Source organism: Pseudophryne corroboree, chromosome 1, assembly GCF_028390025.1.
Source record: "Pseudophryne corroboree isolate aPseCor3 chromosome 1, aPseCor3.hap2, whole genome shotgun sequence".
NCBI lineage: Eukaryota > Metazoa > Chordata > Amphibia > Anura > Myobatrachidae > Pseudophryne > Pseudophryne corroboree.
Genome location: NC_086444.1, coordinates 1,028,965,965 through 1,028,980,147, shown reverse-complemented (window position 1 = coordinate 1,028,980,147; position 14,183 = coordinate 1,028,965,965). Strand labels below are relative to the sequence as shown.

The 14,183-nt window shown below is 49.4% G+C and overlaps 1 protein-coding gene across 4 annotated transcripts in view; it reads left to right on the top strand.

Moving 5' to 3' along the window:
- The window catches only part of LOC134922808 (uncharacterized), a 338,146-nt gene that overhangs the window by 142,562 nt on the left and 181,401 nt on the right, over window positions 1-14,183 (top strand). For all 4 annotated transcript variants that reach the window (XM_063920697.1, XM_063920699.1, XM_063920696.1 and 1 more), the window contains one exon: window positions 2,971-3,048. In XM_063920697.1, the coding sequence (XP_063776767.1) occupies window positions 2,971-3,048 (78 nt within the window). The remainder of the gene's footprint in view (window positions 1-2,970; window positions 3,049-14,183) is intronic.

Here is a 14,183-nt window from a genome sequence, read left to right as displayed (position 1 = left end):
TAAGCTCCGCCCCTTCCCGGCGCGCTGAAGCCCGTAATAAAATAATGTCAGCGGGGGTTTCTTATACAGTGTTTATTTACTGTATAATACTCTCATAAACTGTATATATATATGCTGCCCAGGGCACCCCTTGTCCCCCCCCCCCCCGCGCCCTGCACCCATGGAATCCGGCGGTGCTGGAGAAATGGCGCGCAGTGCGCTATAACATGCTGGCGGGGGTCTGGGACACGGAGCCCCGGCACCGCAAATGTAATACATTACAGTCCTTTTAAAAAAAACTGTAACTTGCTGCCCAGGGCGCTCCCCCCCCCCCCCAGCGCCCTGCACCCGTGTAAGCCGGCGATGGGGGATCAATGGCGCGCAGCGCGCTGTAACATGCTGGCAGGGTATGAGACACGGTGCCCAGGCACCGAAAATGCTTTCAATTCCAGCCTTATCAAGAAATCAGTAACCTGCTGCCCAGGGCGCTCCCCCCCCCAGCGCCCTGCACCCTGTGAGTGCCGTTGGTGTGTGGGAGCATGGAGCGCAGCGCGACCGCTGTACCTCCGTTACTGAAGTCTTCGGCCGTCACTGAAGTCTTTTGTTCTTCACATACTCACCCGGCTTCTTTCTTCTGGCTTCTGTGAGGGGAGTGACGGCGCGGCTCCGGGAACAAGCAGCTAGGCGAACCAAGTGATCGAACCCTCTGGAGCTAATGGTGTCCAGTAGCCTGAGAAGCAGAGCCCTTAAACTAAGAAGTAGGTCCTGCTTCTCTCCCCTCACTCCCACGCTGCAGGGAGCCTGTAGCCAGCAGGTCTACCTGAAAATAATAAACCTAACATAAAGTCTTTTAGAGAAACTCAGTAGAGCTCCCCTAGTGTGTGTTCATTCACTCCTGGGCACAAAGTCTAACTGAGGTCTGGAGGAGGGGCATAGAGGGAGGAGCCAGTTCACACCCAGTTTAAGTCTTTATAGTGTGCCCAAGCTCCTGCGGATCCGTCTATACCCCATGGTCCTTTTTGGAGTCCCCAGCATCCCCTAGGACGTAAGAGAAATTAATTTATTCCGTTTTGGAATAAGGCTGTAACATAACAAAATGTGGAAAAAGTGAAGCGCTGTGAATACTTTCCGGATGCACTGTACATTGGGGGTGATTCGGAGTTGTTCGCTCGCTAGCTGCTTTTAGCAGCATTGCACACGCTAAGCCGCCGCCCTCTGGGAGTGTATCTTAGCTTAGCAGAATTGCGAACGAAAGATTTGCAGTATACCGAAAAGAAATTTCTTAGCAGTTTCTGAGTAGCTCGAGACTTACTCACAAATAGCGATCAGTTCAGTCAGTTTCGTTCCTGGTTTGACGTCACACACGCCCAGCGTCCGGCCAGCCACTCCCCCGTTTCTCCAGACACTCCCGCGTTTTTCCCTGGCACGCCTGCGTTTTTCCGCACACTCTCAGGAAACGGTCAGTTTCCGCCCAGAAACACCCACTTCCTGTCAATCACACTACGATCACTTCAACGAGGAAAAATCTTCGTTCGGGCGTGAGTAAATCTACTAAGTTTTGTGTTAAAATACTAACCGCATGCGCACTGTGAACCATGCGCATGCGCATTTTTGCCTTAATCGCTCCGTTGCGAAAATCGGCAACGAGCGAACAACTCGGAATGACCCCCATTGTGCCTCTCGTCTTCGCTGATAACCACCTCTCACTCCTGCCCCTGATATGCCTCCCGTGCTGCTCCCCCCTTATAAAATGCTCTACCCCACCTTACAAGACTCTGCCTCACTTCAATCTTTCAAATGCTCTCCCAGCCCCCACTCTTCACTACAGCCTACCCACACCTGATACAGCTCTTTCTGGGCGTATTGCCAGATACATTACCAATCTCCACTCTGTCCCATAAGCTCCTGCTGCCAATACGTTACCCTTTCCATTAAGACTGTAAGCAGGGTCCTCTGCCCTCTGTCTACACCTTTTAAGTCAAAATCATATGTACTTGTATATGAGTGATTGGTATTTTGTATGATTTGTTATGTTGTTTATCCGCTACTGAGAATATTTGTGGCATCTTATGTTGGCAGAGTGTTGCGGTGTAGGATAGGGATGTCAGTCCACACAACGGCACTTAACCAGGATGGTTGGTTTATTCATATAACAGAGATAACAGGTTGTAGTATATAGAAGATGTTCTGCAGCAGCAGGAACTCACAGTATGCATGTGAAACAGTACAGCGGTAACAGAGCGTCTCAGTACACACAGGATGTGGCTGTATACACACAGGGTGCGTCTGTGGGGTAGACAAGGTCACACACTCAGGAGAGCAGAAGCTGCGCATCAGTACAGTTGTCTCTCCCAGGAAGAACTCTTTCAGACTGTGCACTAAGCACCTCCTCCTGCACTGAGCTGACACTAGGAGGGAAAACACTAGAGCAGGGAAGCTGCCTCTAGTGCTGGGAATGGAGACAGACAGAAGAATGATCTACTGCCTAACATCTTACACATAAACGGCATACCTCTTCAAGGAAAATTCAGTTACAGTCAAGCTGCTACCAACAGCTCACGCTCATGCTGTGCATAAAATTACGGTAACTTGATTTCGAACAGAAAACAGAATGCAAACAGAAATCAGTTGGAGAGCTACTCCTGTCCGAAAATGTTGCTTTTTCACACAGTCTTATATGTAATACGGAAGGCATTTGATATGCCGGCTGTCGGGATCCCGGCGCTCACCATACCAGACACCGTTGGAGGGAGAATAAATAGCGTGGCATGCGTAGCGCGCCACCATGCCTGCAGCGTGGCGAGCGCAGCAAGCCAGCAAGGGGTTCTTTTGTGCACACCCAAGATCCCAAGCGCCGGCATAAAGTACTACACCCTGTAATACTGAGGGAACAAATAATAAAATATAACTGAAAGCATGGAATGACATAGGAAAACATCACATATTTTACTTTAATGTACTTACCAAGCTTATATCTGTTCATTCATTTAGCTGGAAGATTGCCACTGGAATGTTCCTTATAAGAAAATAAGCGGAGAAACCAGCATGCAGATCAAAGCCCATTTAAAGGTAACCACCATACAGGCCTCATACACTTCCTATGGCTCAGTGATGTTACCTATAATACTATAGGTTACATTTTGGAGACCCTCTTTCAGCCAGCATGATGTAAGGAATTATTTTAAAGTGCACATTATCTTGCTACCAAAGTCTTCATAATTGTTTCCACCTAGTTAGGTCTAATATTACTTCATTACTGATTGTACACTACACATTTACAATGGTTTCTTTTAGTTTTACAAGGGGTAGTAGGGTGCTATTTGTGGCTGTTGCATAGCCAGGCATTTTCCTTCTGTGATCCTAAAAGAAGCTGATCACATGGTCACTTTGTCATATAAAACCATACATGCCGACATTCTGGCTGTCCCCTCCAGAAGGAGCGACATGGTGCTGGATGGGCAGTGTGGCAAGGAGCGTGATGGGGACATGATGCAGAATAGGGGTGGGCCAGGGAGGCATGACAGCATAGTCACGTCATTGTAGCCCCGCCCCCGCAAAACACAATGTCGAGATTACCTGCATTGTGAGGCAGGGGGCGGGGCCATGATGATGCAATTCAGCGTGATTCGTGTCATTGGATTGGAGTACCACCTGATTTTTGGGAGCCTCCCGGCCATTCTGGAAGAATAGGCAGGTATGTATAAAACTATCCTTCATTCACACAGTGCAGTTCAGGTATCATTTATGTAAATAATGGCCTAATTCTTCATTAAATATCACTGTTGTAAAGTGCATGATACTGGAATATTATTTATCACAACCACAATTATACACCTGTATTTATTATATGTGCAATATACAGTGGCTTGCAAAAGTATTAAATAGATTTGCCTATATTACAAGTGGCACTTGCACATTGTTATTTTTTTGGGACATGCTGCAAATATACATTAATAAATAGACTCCTTAACCCCTTAGGGGTATCTTCAATAAGAGTCGGATCCATTCCGAAATGCAGTTGTTGGAATGGATCCGACAACCCCTATTCAATGCACGGACAAATCCGACTGTCGGATTTGGCCGTACACAAGGACCCGTCCTGCCGCTGCTGTCAGCGGCTGCAGATGCGCTGACGGCAGCGGCCAGGTGCGCAGATGGTGACGGGCGAGAGCAGGACGGCGGCGAGGGTAAGCTGGGCGATGGAGGGGAGCAGAAATCGGTGGTGGCAGGAGGAGCTGGCAGCAGGGAGAGAGGTGCCTGCGGGTGGCGGGGAGAGCACAGATCGGTGGCCGGCGGGAGGAGCTGGCTGCAGGTGGACATGTCTGCGGCTGCGCGGGTGGGGGGGCGTTGCAGGGAGAGAGGTGACCAGGGGTGTTTCCCTCATCCCAGCATTCACAGTGGTGTTGGCCAGCTTATGTGGAAGGAGAAGGACAGCTGCAGCTGCGCCACCACCAATTACCATGCGCTGCTGCGGCTCCCAAGCCCCCCTCCCTCCTCCTCCTCCTCCTCCTCCCCTGCCCGGGATCAGCCAGCAGCTGCACCGAGGAGCCTGACTGCCTGAGCCAGCGGGGAGAAAGTAAGTATCTATCTATAATCTGTCTGTCTGTCTGTCTGTCTATCTATCTAGGCGGCAGACAACGCATATGCCTGTTTTAATGTGTAAAAGGTGGACTCTATCTGCCGTAATGTGCAAAAAGGGGACGTTGTCTGCTGTAATGTGTAAAAAGGGGGCGCTGTTTGCCGTAATGTGTAAAAGGGGGACTCTGCCAGCCATAATGTGTAAAAAGGGGGACTCTGCCGTAATGTGTAAAAGATGGACGCTGTCTGTCGTAATGTGTAAAAAGGGGACACTGCTGTAATGTGTAAAAAGGGGACGCTGTCTGCCGTAATGTGTAAACAGTGGATGCTGTTTGCCGTAATGTGTAAAAGGGGGACTCTGCCTGCCATAATGTGTAAAAAGGGACTCTGCCGTAATGTGTAAAAGATGGACGCTGTCTGTCGTAATGTGTAAAAAGGGGACACTGTCTGCTGTAATGTGTAAAAAGGGGACGCTGTCTGCAGTAATGTGTAAAAAGGGTACTCTACCTGCCATAATGTATAAAAGGGGCTCTACCTGGTGTAGTGGTGCTACTGTGCAGCGTAATTTGAATAATGGAGACTACTGTGCACTGTAATATGAATTGGTATTATTTTGTGGCCACACCCCTTCCTCATTAAGCCACACCCCTATATTTTAGACACGCGCCCAGGGCTCGCACTGCCTCTATTTTACATCAAGGGGGTGGGGGGCGCGCCGATGCCGTTTCTTGCACACAGCGCTGAAATGTCTAACTATGGCACTGGTTTTATACAATACACACATTGGGGGGGGGGGATAAGTTCTTTCTTATAGTAATAAGTGCACCTTCAGAAAATAAATTTGACCAGTAAATAATAACAGCTATAAATTGCTAACATTTAGGGGTCAATCCAATTAGGTACGAGTTGCCGTTGCTGCGATGTTTCAACACTGGCAAGGCACCCAAACTCGCACTCTTCATGGCCAGATAGGGCTGTGTGCACTTTTGAGCGAGTTTGGGCTATTGGAAAGGGCGGATGTTGTAAGACAAACTCGCACCTAATTAAATTGCCCCCTTGGTTGTTAAATGTGGTAAAATAGTAAAATATAATGGTGTAATTCAGTTGTGGTTGTTAAAGTGATTGTTGCTGCATTTTTTTGCTATTCGCAATTGCATCGCAGTCCACCCTGAGTGAGTCTGAGCAGTTGTAGGCTGAGCAAGTCTCCTAGACACAGGGCTCTCCAGCAGATACACAGGTCGCAATGGGTAATTTATAAACATGCACGGAAAGGTGATTGAACAGAACTGACACGCCTGTGTACAGTTAGCAACCCCCTTTACCACCACAAATGCTGACTTCCTGTCAGTCACTTTGCGATGGGATCCTCTATGTGAGCTTGATTGCATCTTGGAGGTAATTCAAATTTGATAGCAGCAGCAAATTTGTTAGCAGTTGGGTAAAACCATGTGCACTGCAGGTGTGGCAGATATAACATTTGCAGAGAGAGTTAGGGTGGGTTATTTTGTTTCTGTGCAGGGTATATACTGGCTGCTTTATTTTTACACTGCAATTTTGGATTTCAGTCTGAAGACCCCCCTGCCCAATTCTAACTCTCTCTGCACATGTTACATCTGCCCCCTCTGCAGTGCACATGGGTGGTCATACCGAGTTGATCGCACGTAGCAACTTTTTGCTGCTCGTGCAATTAACTAGATGCCGCCTATGGGGGAGTGTACTTTAGCATAGCAGGGCTGCGATCGCTTGTGCAGCCCTGCTATGCTAAAAAAGTTTCCTGCAAAACAAGACCAGGGTCAGACCTACTTACCCTGTGCGACGGATCCAGCTACGAAGGTCCCGGGATTGACGTTAGACATCTGCCCACCAAATGCCTGGACACAACTGCGTTTGGACCTCCACGCCTGGAAAACGGTGAGTAGACGCCCCGGAACGCCTCCTCCCTGTCAATCTTCTTGCGATTGCGCTAGCGATCACTTTCTTCTGGCCGCTGCCCCGACGTGCGTGCACAATGCGGCAGCCGCGCATGCCCTGTTCCGACCCGTTCGCACCGCAGCGAAGAACCACTGCGTGCGAACGGGTTGGAATGACCCCCATGGTTTTGCTCAACTGCTAACAAATTTGCTGCTGCGATCAACTCTGAATTAGGCCCCTTGTGCGCAGTGCAGCTTACACGCATGCGCAGTGAAAAAGCATTGAGCCACTTGCATGCAACAGCAGCTTTGCCTCCGCATCTGGATCAGGCCCCATGTGCGGTAAGGAAAAGGACTCCAGGGAAAAGGGCTATGTCACCTTTATTATATACAAAGATAGGGAAATAGTCACTTGTTACAGCTCTATTTTACATAATTTATACCATATTGTTCCATTTCATCATTTGGTTGTTCTATGGGGAGATGTATTAAGCCCTGCAGAGTGATAAAGTGGAGAGAGATAAAGTACCAGCCAATCAGCTCCTAAATTCTATGTTACGGGTGGTGTTCAGTATGCCGGCTGTCGGGATCCCGGCGCACAGTATACCGGCGCCGGAATCCCGACAGCCGGCATACCGACACTTATTCTCCCTCGTGGGGGTCCACGACCCCCCTGGAGGGAGAATAAAATAGCATGGGGCGCATAGCGCGCCACCGTGCCATACTGTTGGTATGCCGGCGCTCGGGCTCCCGGCGCCGGTATGCTGGTCGCCGGGAGCCCGACCGCCGGCATACCATACTACACCCCTATGTTACAGGCTGTGTTTGAAAAAATGACAAATAGTAACTGATTGGTTGCTAGTTATTCTTTCTCCACTTTATCACTCTTCCAGGATTAGTATATCTGCCCCCAGTTCATTGATAAAAAGGTCAGCCATTCCACTATCTCCAGAGGAGCGGCTTATCCAGTTTTGACATTAGGGGAAACGAACACTACTACTATGGGCATTATGTGTATAAGTGCCACTACTACTGTGCGCATCATGTGTATAAGGGGCATTACTACTGTTGACATTATGCATATACCTCCCAACTTTATAGGATCTTGAAGAGGGACCCCATGCACCGACAAAAAGAGAGCATGGCCATGGAAAATGGGCGTGGATTTGTAGAAAGGGGTGTGGCCTCATGGCAATGCCGTGATCGGAAGCCACGGCCCCCGTTCTCATCATGGCACATGCTCAGTGAGCTACCCCCAGTCCCCCTGTCTCCGTGAATAGATGCTGTGTGCGCATGCGCACAGCATCTATTCACCCTGCTCTGCAGCGAGTGCAAGAGCCTCCCAACTGTCCCCCCACCGCGGGACACTGATGCCCGCGGGTGGGTCAGTGGGACAGTCCCGCGAAAATCGGGACAGTTGGGAGGTATGTATAATGTGGACTACTGTGGCATAATAAGTATAAGCAGAACTACTGCGGGCATCATTTGTAAGGGGCAATGCTACCGTGAACATTATGTATATAATGGGCACTACTGTGCAGTGTAACATGACTAAGGGGCACTACTGTGTGACGTAATGTGAAAAAGGGACACTACTATGTGGCGTACTATGAATCGGGGGCACTACGTGTGGTGTTATGTGAATAAGATTGTGCTATTGTGTAGCGTAATGTGAATTGGGAGTACTATTGTGTGGCCACTACCCTTCTTTGAGACCACACCCCTTTCTTCAAGCAGCTCGCTGTCACTTTAGAAAGTATGGGAAAGCTCAAATTTATAGTTTGCAGGGGGGTCACCGAACACCCTAGCACCGCCCCTGCTTCAACACCATCTGTATGTCCTATACTGAGCTGCCCCTTTCTGCATGTTTTGTATTGTCCACTTTCCCCCACCATAGTCTCTGTTTTGTACTGTGCTCTCAATTCCCCCCACCACACACACAATTACACAAGTATGGTAACTTACCTCCTGCATGTTATCCTCCAGTCCTTACTGCCTCTGCGACCCCTCCCATCGTCTTCAACTGACACTTTGCAGATCTCTTTGCCGGTCACCAGACACTCTGCAAATCTCTTTGCCAGAGAAATGAGCTGAAATTCACATTATAGCACACGGAATGAGCCAAAATTCACATTATAGCACACGGAATGAGCCGAAATTCACATTATAGCACACGGTATGAGCCGAAATTTACATTATAGCACACGGAATGAGACGAAATTCACATTATAGCACACGGTATGAGCCGAAATTCACATTATACCTGTTAGGATTCTGTTCAGTATGTATCTGGTGTCAGCTGATCCATATGTGTTCTGTTCCTTTGGCTCTGTGTACATGCAGCTCAGCAGGTGCACAGGGTTTGTAATTAGAGTTAACACTCCCAGCCTGGCCTTGTTCATTGGTTAGTGTGGCTGTTAAAGGCCAGCTAGCTGAGTTCTCCGACGCCGGTGATATTATACTACTTTCCTGCCTGAACTACCTGGTGTCTTCGTCCTAGCTCCTGTTCATGCCGAGAAGCCTGGTTTTCCAGTTCATGTTATCCTGCCACAACCATTCTTGCCAGCTCATGTTCATGCCAGAACTATTTAGTTAAGTATTATGGACTTTCACTGTGCTCTGTGGATTCTCTAGTATTCACTACTCGTGTTACATGTTACTATGGACTCCTTCTATGCCTGCATGCTGTTATGCTTTATTATACAAATCCTGCAATCAGTTCCGTGGATTATATTACTCTGATTCCTTATTCAACTGTCTCATTACTCTGCTGCAATTCTCAGTCTGCAAACCCATTTACTCTTAGCTCATATTGTACCCTGGATTGTTACTGTGATTCCTCTGCCATACCTCATTATACCACTGCTATAATAAATACTTAGTATTCCTGCACTTCTGTGGACATTCATTACCTGCAACAGTGATTGTGATACATTCTAGTCCTGTAATCAAGTCCTGGCTCTTAGCTGTTATATTACTCACCTGCAGTCCATAATCAGTGTAAAGTGTGGTGCTGCACATTTCAGTATTAAAGGGAGAGTCCATAGTCTGCTAACCTTCAATTCTGCTACAACGTGCTCTAGTTATTACTGTATTCCCCAGTCAAGTCTGGTTAACCATTTCTATGTCACACTGCATCTGCCTGCACCTCCAGTAGTAATTCTCTCCTTGTAATTCACCTGCCAAACATTAGAGGCAGGTGAATCGTAACATTATCACCGGCCATAAAACACACTACTGGAGTAGTATGCTCAGAATGGACCCAGTCGTTTCAAGTCCAGTCCAGATCTCAGCCGGTCAGACTCATGTTGCAGATCCAGTTCCGGGTCTTCTGAGCAAGCTGCAGAACTTTGAGAGTACACAGACACTGCTGTTACAAGCCTTTTTAGGAATATCTTCTCATGTGGATCTGCTGCAGCAGCAGAGTATTCCAACCTCTCAAAGTGTCACATTATAGCATACTGTATGAGCCGATATTTACATTATACCACACAGAATGAGCCGAAATTCCCATTATACCACACAGTATGAGCTAAAATTCACATTATAGCACACCGAATGAGCCAAAATTCACATTATAGCACACGGAATGAGCCAAAATTCACATTATGTCACATGGAATGAGACAAAATTCAGGGAGAGTGACAGCAGGGACACAGGGACAGGGAGAGTGACAGAGGAACAGGGAAAGTGACAGCAGGGACATAGGGACAGGGAGAGTGACAGAGACAGAGACAGCAAGGGCAAACAGTAGGGACTAGGGAGAGAGAAAGGCAGCAGGGTAAGATTACCTATTTAGCAGCGGCGGTGCTGAGGATGCTGTGGTCTTCAGTGTGGTGGATGAGGAGGCTGTGGTCGGTGCAGGATGGAGGAGGCTGTGGGCCTCGAAGATGGTGCGGAGGAAGAGGCTGTGGGAGCTGGCAGAGGTGCAGAGAAGGACTGAGGGCACAGGTCTATCCAGTTTAGCTCCTCACTGTACACCCTTCTAGAGCAAGGCAATCTATATTTTAAAGCCAAACAGAGAACTTCACCCATACCGATGTCGGCAGAGGAGGCTGAGGGCAGCGCCGGTGCAGCGGAGGAGGTGGCAGAGGGTGGCAGCGATGCAATGGAGGAGGAGGCGGCTGTGGTCGGTGGGCTTTGGTGCGGCACTGCAGTGCGGCTCCTATGACCGCGGCGCTACTATTTCAAATCTGCTGCGGACTGGCAGCCAATCAGGAGTGGCCATGCGGACAAGAGAGAGAGGTGAGGACAAGAGAGAGAGAGAGGTGAGGACAAGAGAGAGAGAGAGAGGTGAGGCCGAGGAGAGGGGTGAGGACAAGAGAGAGTAAGGAACAAGATTGAGAGAGTGGTGAGGGCGAGAGAGAGTAAGAAACAAGATTGAGATGGAGAGGTGGAGATGAGAGAGAGCAAGAGGTGTTGGGCAGAGAGAGGAGAGGTCAGGACCTGAAAGAGAGAGGTGAGGACAAGAAAGGTGGGGACAAGAGAGAGAGGTGAGGACGAGAGAGAGAGAGAGGTGAGGACTGAGGACAAAAGAGAGAGAGAGAGAGGCAAGGACGAGAGGGAAAGAGGCGAGGATGAGAAAGAGAGGTGAGGACGAGAGGGAAAGAGGTGAGGACAAGAGGGAAAGAGAGGTGACGACAGAGAGAGAAAGACGTGAGGACGAGAGAGAGAGAGGTGAGGACGAGAGAGAGGTCGAGACCTGAGAGAGAAAGAAAGAGGAGAGGGCATGAGAGAGAGGGAGAGGGGAGTGCAAGTGAGAGGTGAGGATGGGAGAGCGAGTGAGAGAGGTGAGGACAGGAGCGACAGATAGAGGTGAGGATGAGAGAGAGCGAGTGAGGGAGGTGTGGACAAGAAAGAGAGAGAAAGGCAAGGACAAGAAAGAATGAGAGGGAGGTGAGGACGAGAGAGAGAGGTGAGGACGAGAGAGAGAGGTGACGACAAAAGAGAGTGTGAGAAAGGTGCCGACAGACAGAGAGAGAGAGAGAGGTTGGGTCTTGAGAGAGAGAGAGGTGAATGTGAGGGAGAGGTGAGGGCAAGAGAAAGAGGTGAGCGAGAGAGGTGAGGGCAAGAGACAGAGAGAGGGTGAGGACAAAAGAGAGATAGAGAGAGGTGAGGACTAGAGAAAGGGGGGTGAGGACAAGAAAGAGAGAGAGAGGCGAGGACAAAAGAAAGAGAGAGGGGGTGAGGACAAAAGAGAGGTGAGGGGGGCGTGGCCTGGCGGACACACTGTACAGACGTGCTGGTACTGAGCTCCTGAAGAGCCCTTATATATAAAATAATTTCTCCTCCTCTGGCCCCATTCCTGCCTCTTTACACTGTGTCCCTGCTCACCCTACATTACTACGCCTGGCGGGCCTGAGCTACGGAGCCGGGGGTCAGGTTTTACCCGTCCCTGCGGGTTGTGGCCTACCTACCATTATCACCCCAGGACCTTGTTTCCGTCCTTGCTGCTGAAGATCCAGGAGAAGTCCCTCTGATAGCCTACCAGCCGACGACTGCGGACCAACCCGGGCGACGGTGACTCTCTTGGTCGCCCTCCCCAGATGGACGTGAAGCTGCGCTGCCTCGTGGTTTGTCTCTCAGCGATCGCTGCTGTGACGACCTCCCCCCGGTGATCGCGGCATCTCCAGCCGGACGGGACCTCACTGTCGGGGCTTGGTGCCCCTCTCCTGCCGTGGAGCCGCTCTGCCTGGCCGCATCAGCAAGGAGCACACGGTGAGCGTTGCTGTGGTGGCCCATCCCCGGTGATCGCGGGCAGCGGCCGCCCTCTCCAGCCTGATGGGAGTTTGCCGCTGGTGTTTGGAGTCCCTCTCCTGCCGTGGTGCTGCGCTGCCCGGCCGAACAGTGGGGGGACGCCTGGTCATCACTGCTGCAGCGGCCATCCTTCCTAACTGAAGGGGAAGAAGCTGCTGGAAGTCCCTCTCCCGTCGCCTTGTGGAATCCTTCCCCGCTGCTACTGCTTGTCTCTGCTGTGCTCCCCCCCCCCCCCTCATCGCAGGGGCTGACGCCTGTTGACATCCACCAGAAGGCGAAAAGGAAAACCCCAACGATATTTATAGCAATGGTCTCGAAGAGTTAGTGTAATCTCTCGAAGATCTCTGCGTTTAGCTATAGCATGTTTTCCGCACCCCTGATGAAGGACCTTCGGCCTGCTTACTTCGGCCTGCTTCCTTTTCAACTGCAACAACTGATGATGCCCTCACCTGATTGGACCTGGCAACATCTTTTTTAATGCATCCCTACCCTCCTTCAGTTGATGGCCCTCTGGAGGCCACATTAATATCCCCCTTTACTACGGTTCCTTAGCATTGCTGTTTCATAAGAACTTTGAGTTATTATATCATATATTTACTTAGACTATTATATCTGTACCTACTGTTTGATGTTGTAACCTTGGGCTGGGGATGCGTTTTCTCATTTTTTGAGCCCACTTCCTTCGCCTCTGCCAGTCTACGCCCCCTCTCTACCTATAGGGAATCACCATACAGTCTTCTTGTAGACTTTTTCCTTAGCACCGCCTACTGGGGTTTGATTGACCTTCTCTCGCTCCCTACTTAGGGCACCCCTCAGTTTTGCCTGGGTGCTCTAACTGTGTGGCTGACCTCCTCTTTGTGAAGTCTATACCCACATTTTGTTTTATATTAATACTTTACTATCCTTCTCTCTTTTCCCCACCTCTCTCTCTTTTTTCCCCCCTCCTCTTCTTTCCATATGTCAATTCCATTCCCCCCCTCCACTATGTCGCTCTGTGTTTTGACGCTGAATGTAAGGGGTCTCAATACGCCTCATAAATGCTCCATGCTGTTCTCATGTGCCCGCACTCATTCTGCTGACATCCTTTTTTTACACCTTAAACACGGAGACCATCCCTCGTTGTCATCCAAACGGTTCCCGACTGTTTCTTATTCAAATAATCAGTCAAAACGCTGTGGAGTGGCGATCTTGATACGTGACTCAGTTCCCTTTGTACTGACAGACTCTCTTCGAGATGATAGCAGACGTTTTCTCATCCTGAAAGGTCAGCTTGGCGGAAAATAAATTATACTAGCCTCTGTATATGCCCCAAATACGGGTCAATCTGCGTTTTTTCGCAGTCTTTTCCTAGAACTACACAATTTTCACCACGGTAAGGTTATTCTTGGAGGTGACTTAAATTCTATCGTCTCCCACACTTTAGATCGCTCAAGTATTACCCATCTTCCCTCTAGCCCTGCTAGCTCTAGGACCTTGGGGAGGCAAATGGCCGAGGCAGGCTTGTTCGACACTTGGAGTGTTCTCTATCCCTCAGCCAGAGATTATACTTATTATTCCCGTCCTCACTACTCTTATTCGAGAATTGATGTGCTCCTTTGCTGTGCGTCTTTGACGGCTTCCCTTATTGACTCGACCATTCACCCTGTCCCCTGGTCTGACCACTCTGCCGTAGCGATTCACATAGATCTCTTGTCCCCTCACACGGGTAGGCATTTTTGGAGGCTAATCGAAACTCTCCTGAAACTCCCAGACTTCCAGACTATTATGTCCACTAAACTATCTGAATTCTTTGAGACTAATACTACACCCGAGGTATCTTTGTGCACGGTATGGGAAGCTCATAAAGCGACTATCAGGGGTGAAATTATCCACTATGCTTCTCACCGTAAGAAAACCCAACTTGCCACCATGTCTGCCCTTTCAGCCCGAATCTAGCAGTTGGAAACCGACCATAAACGC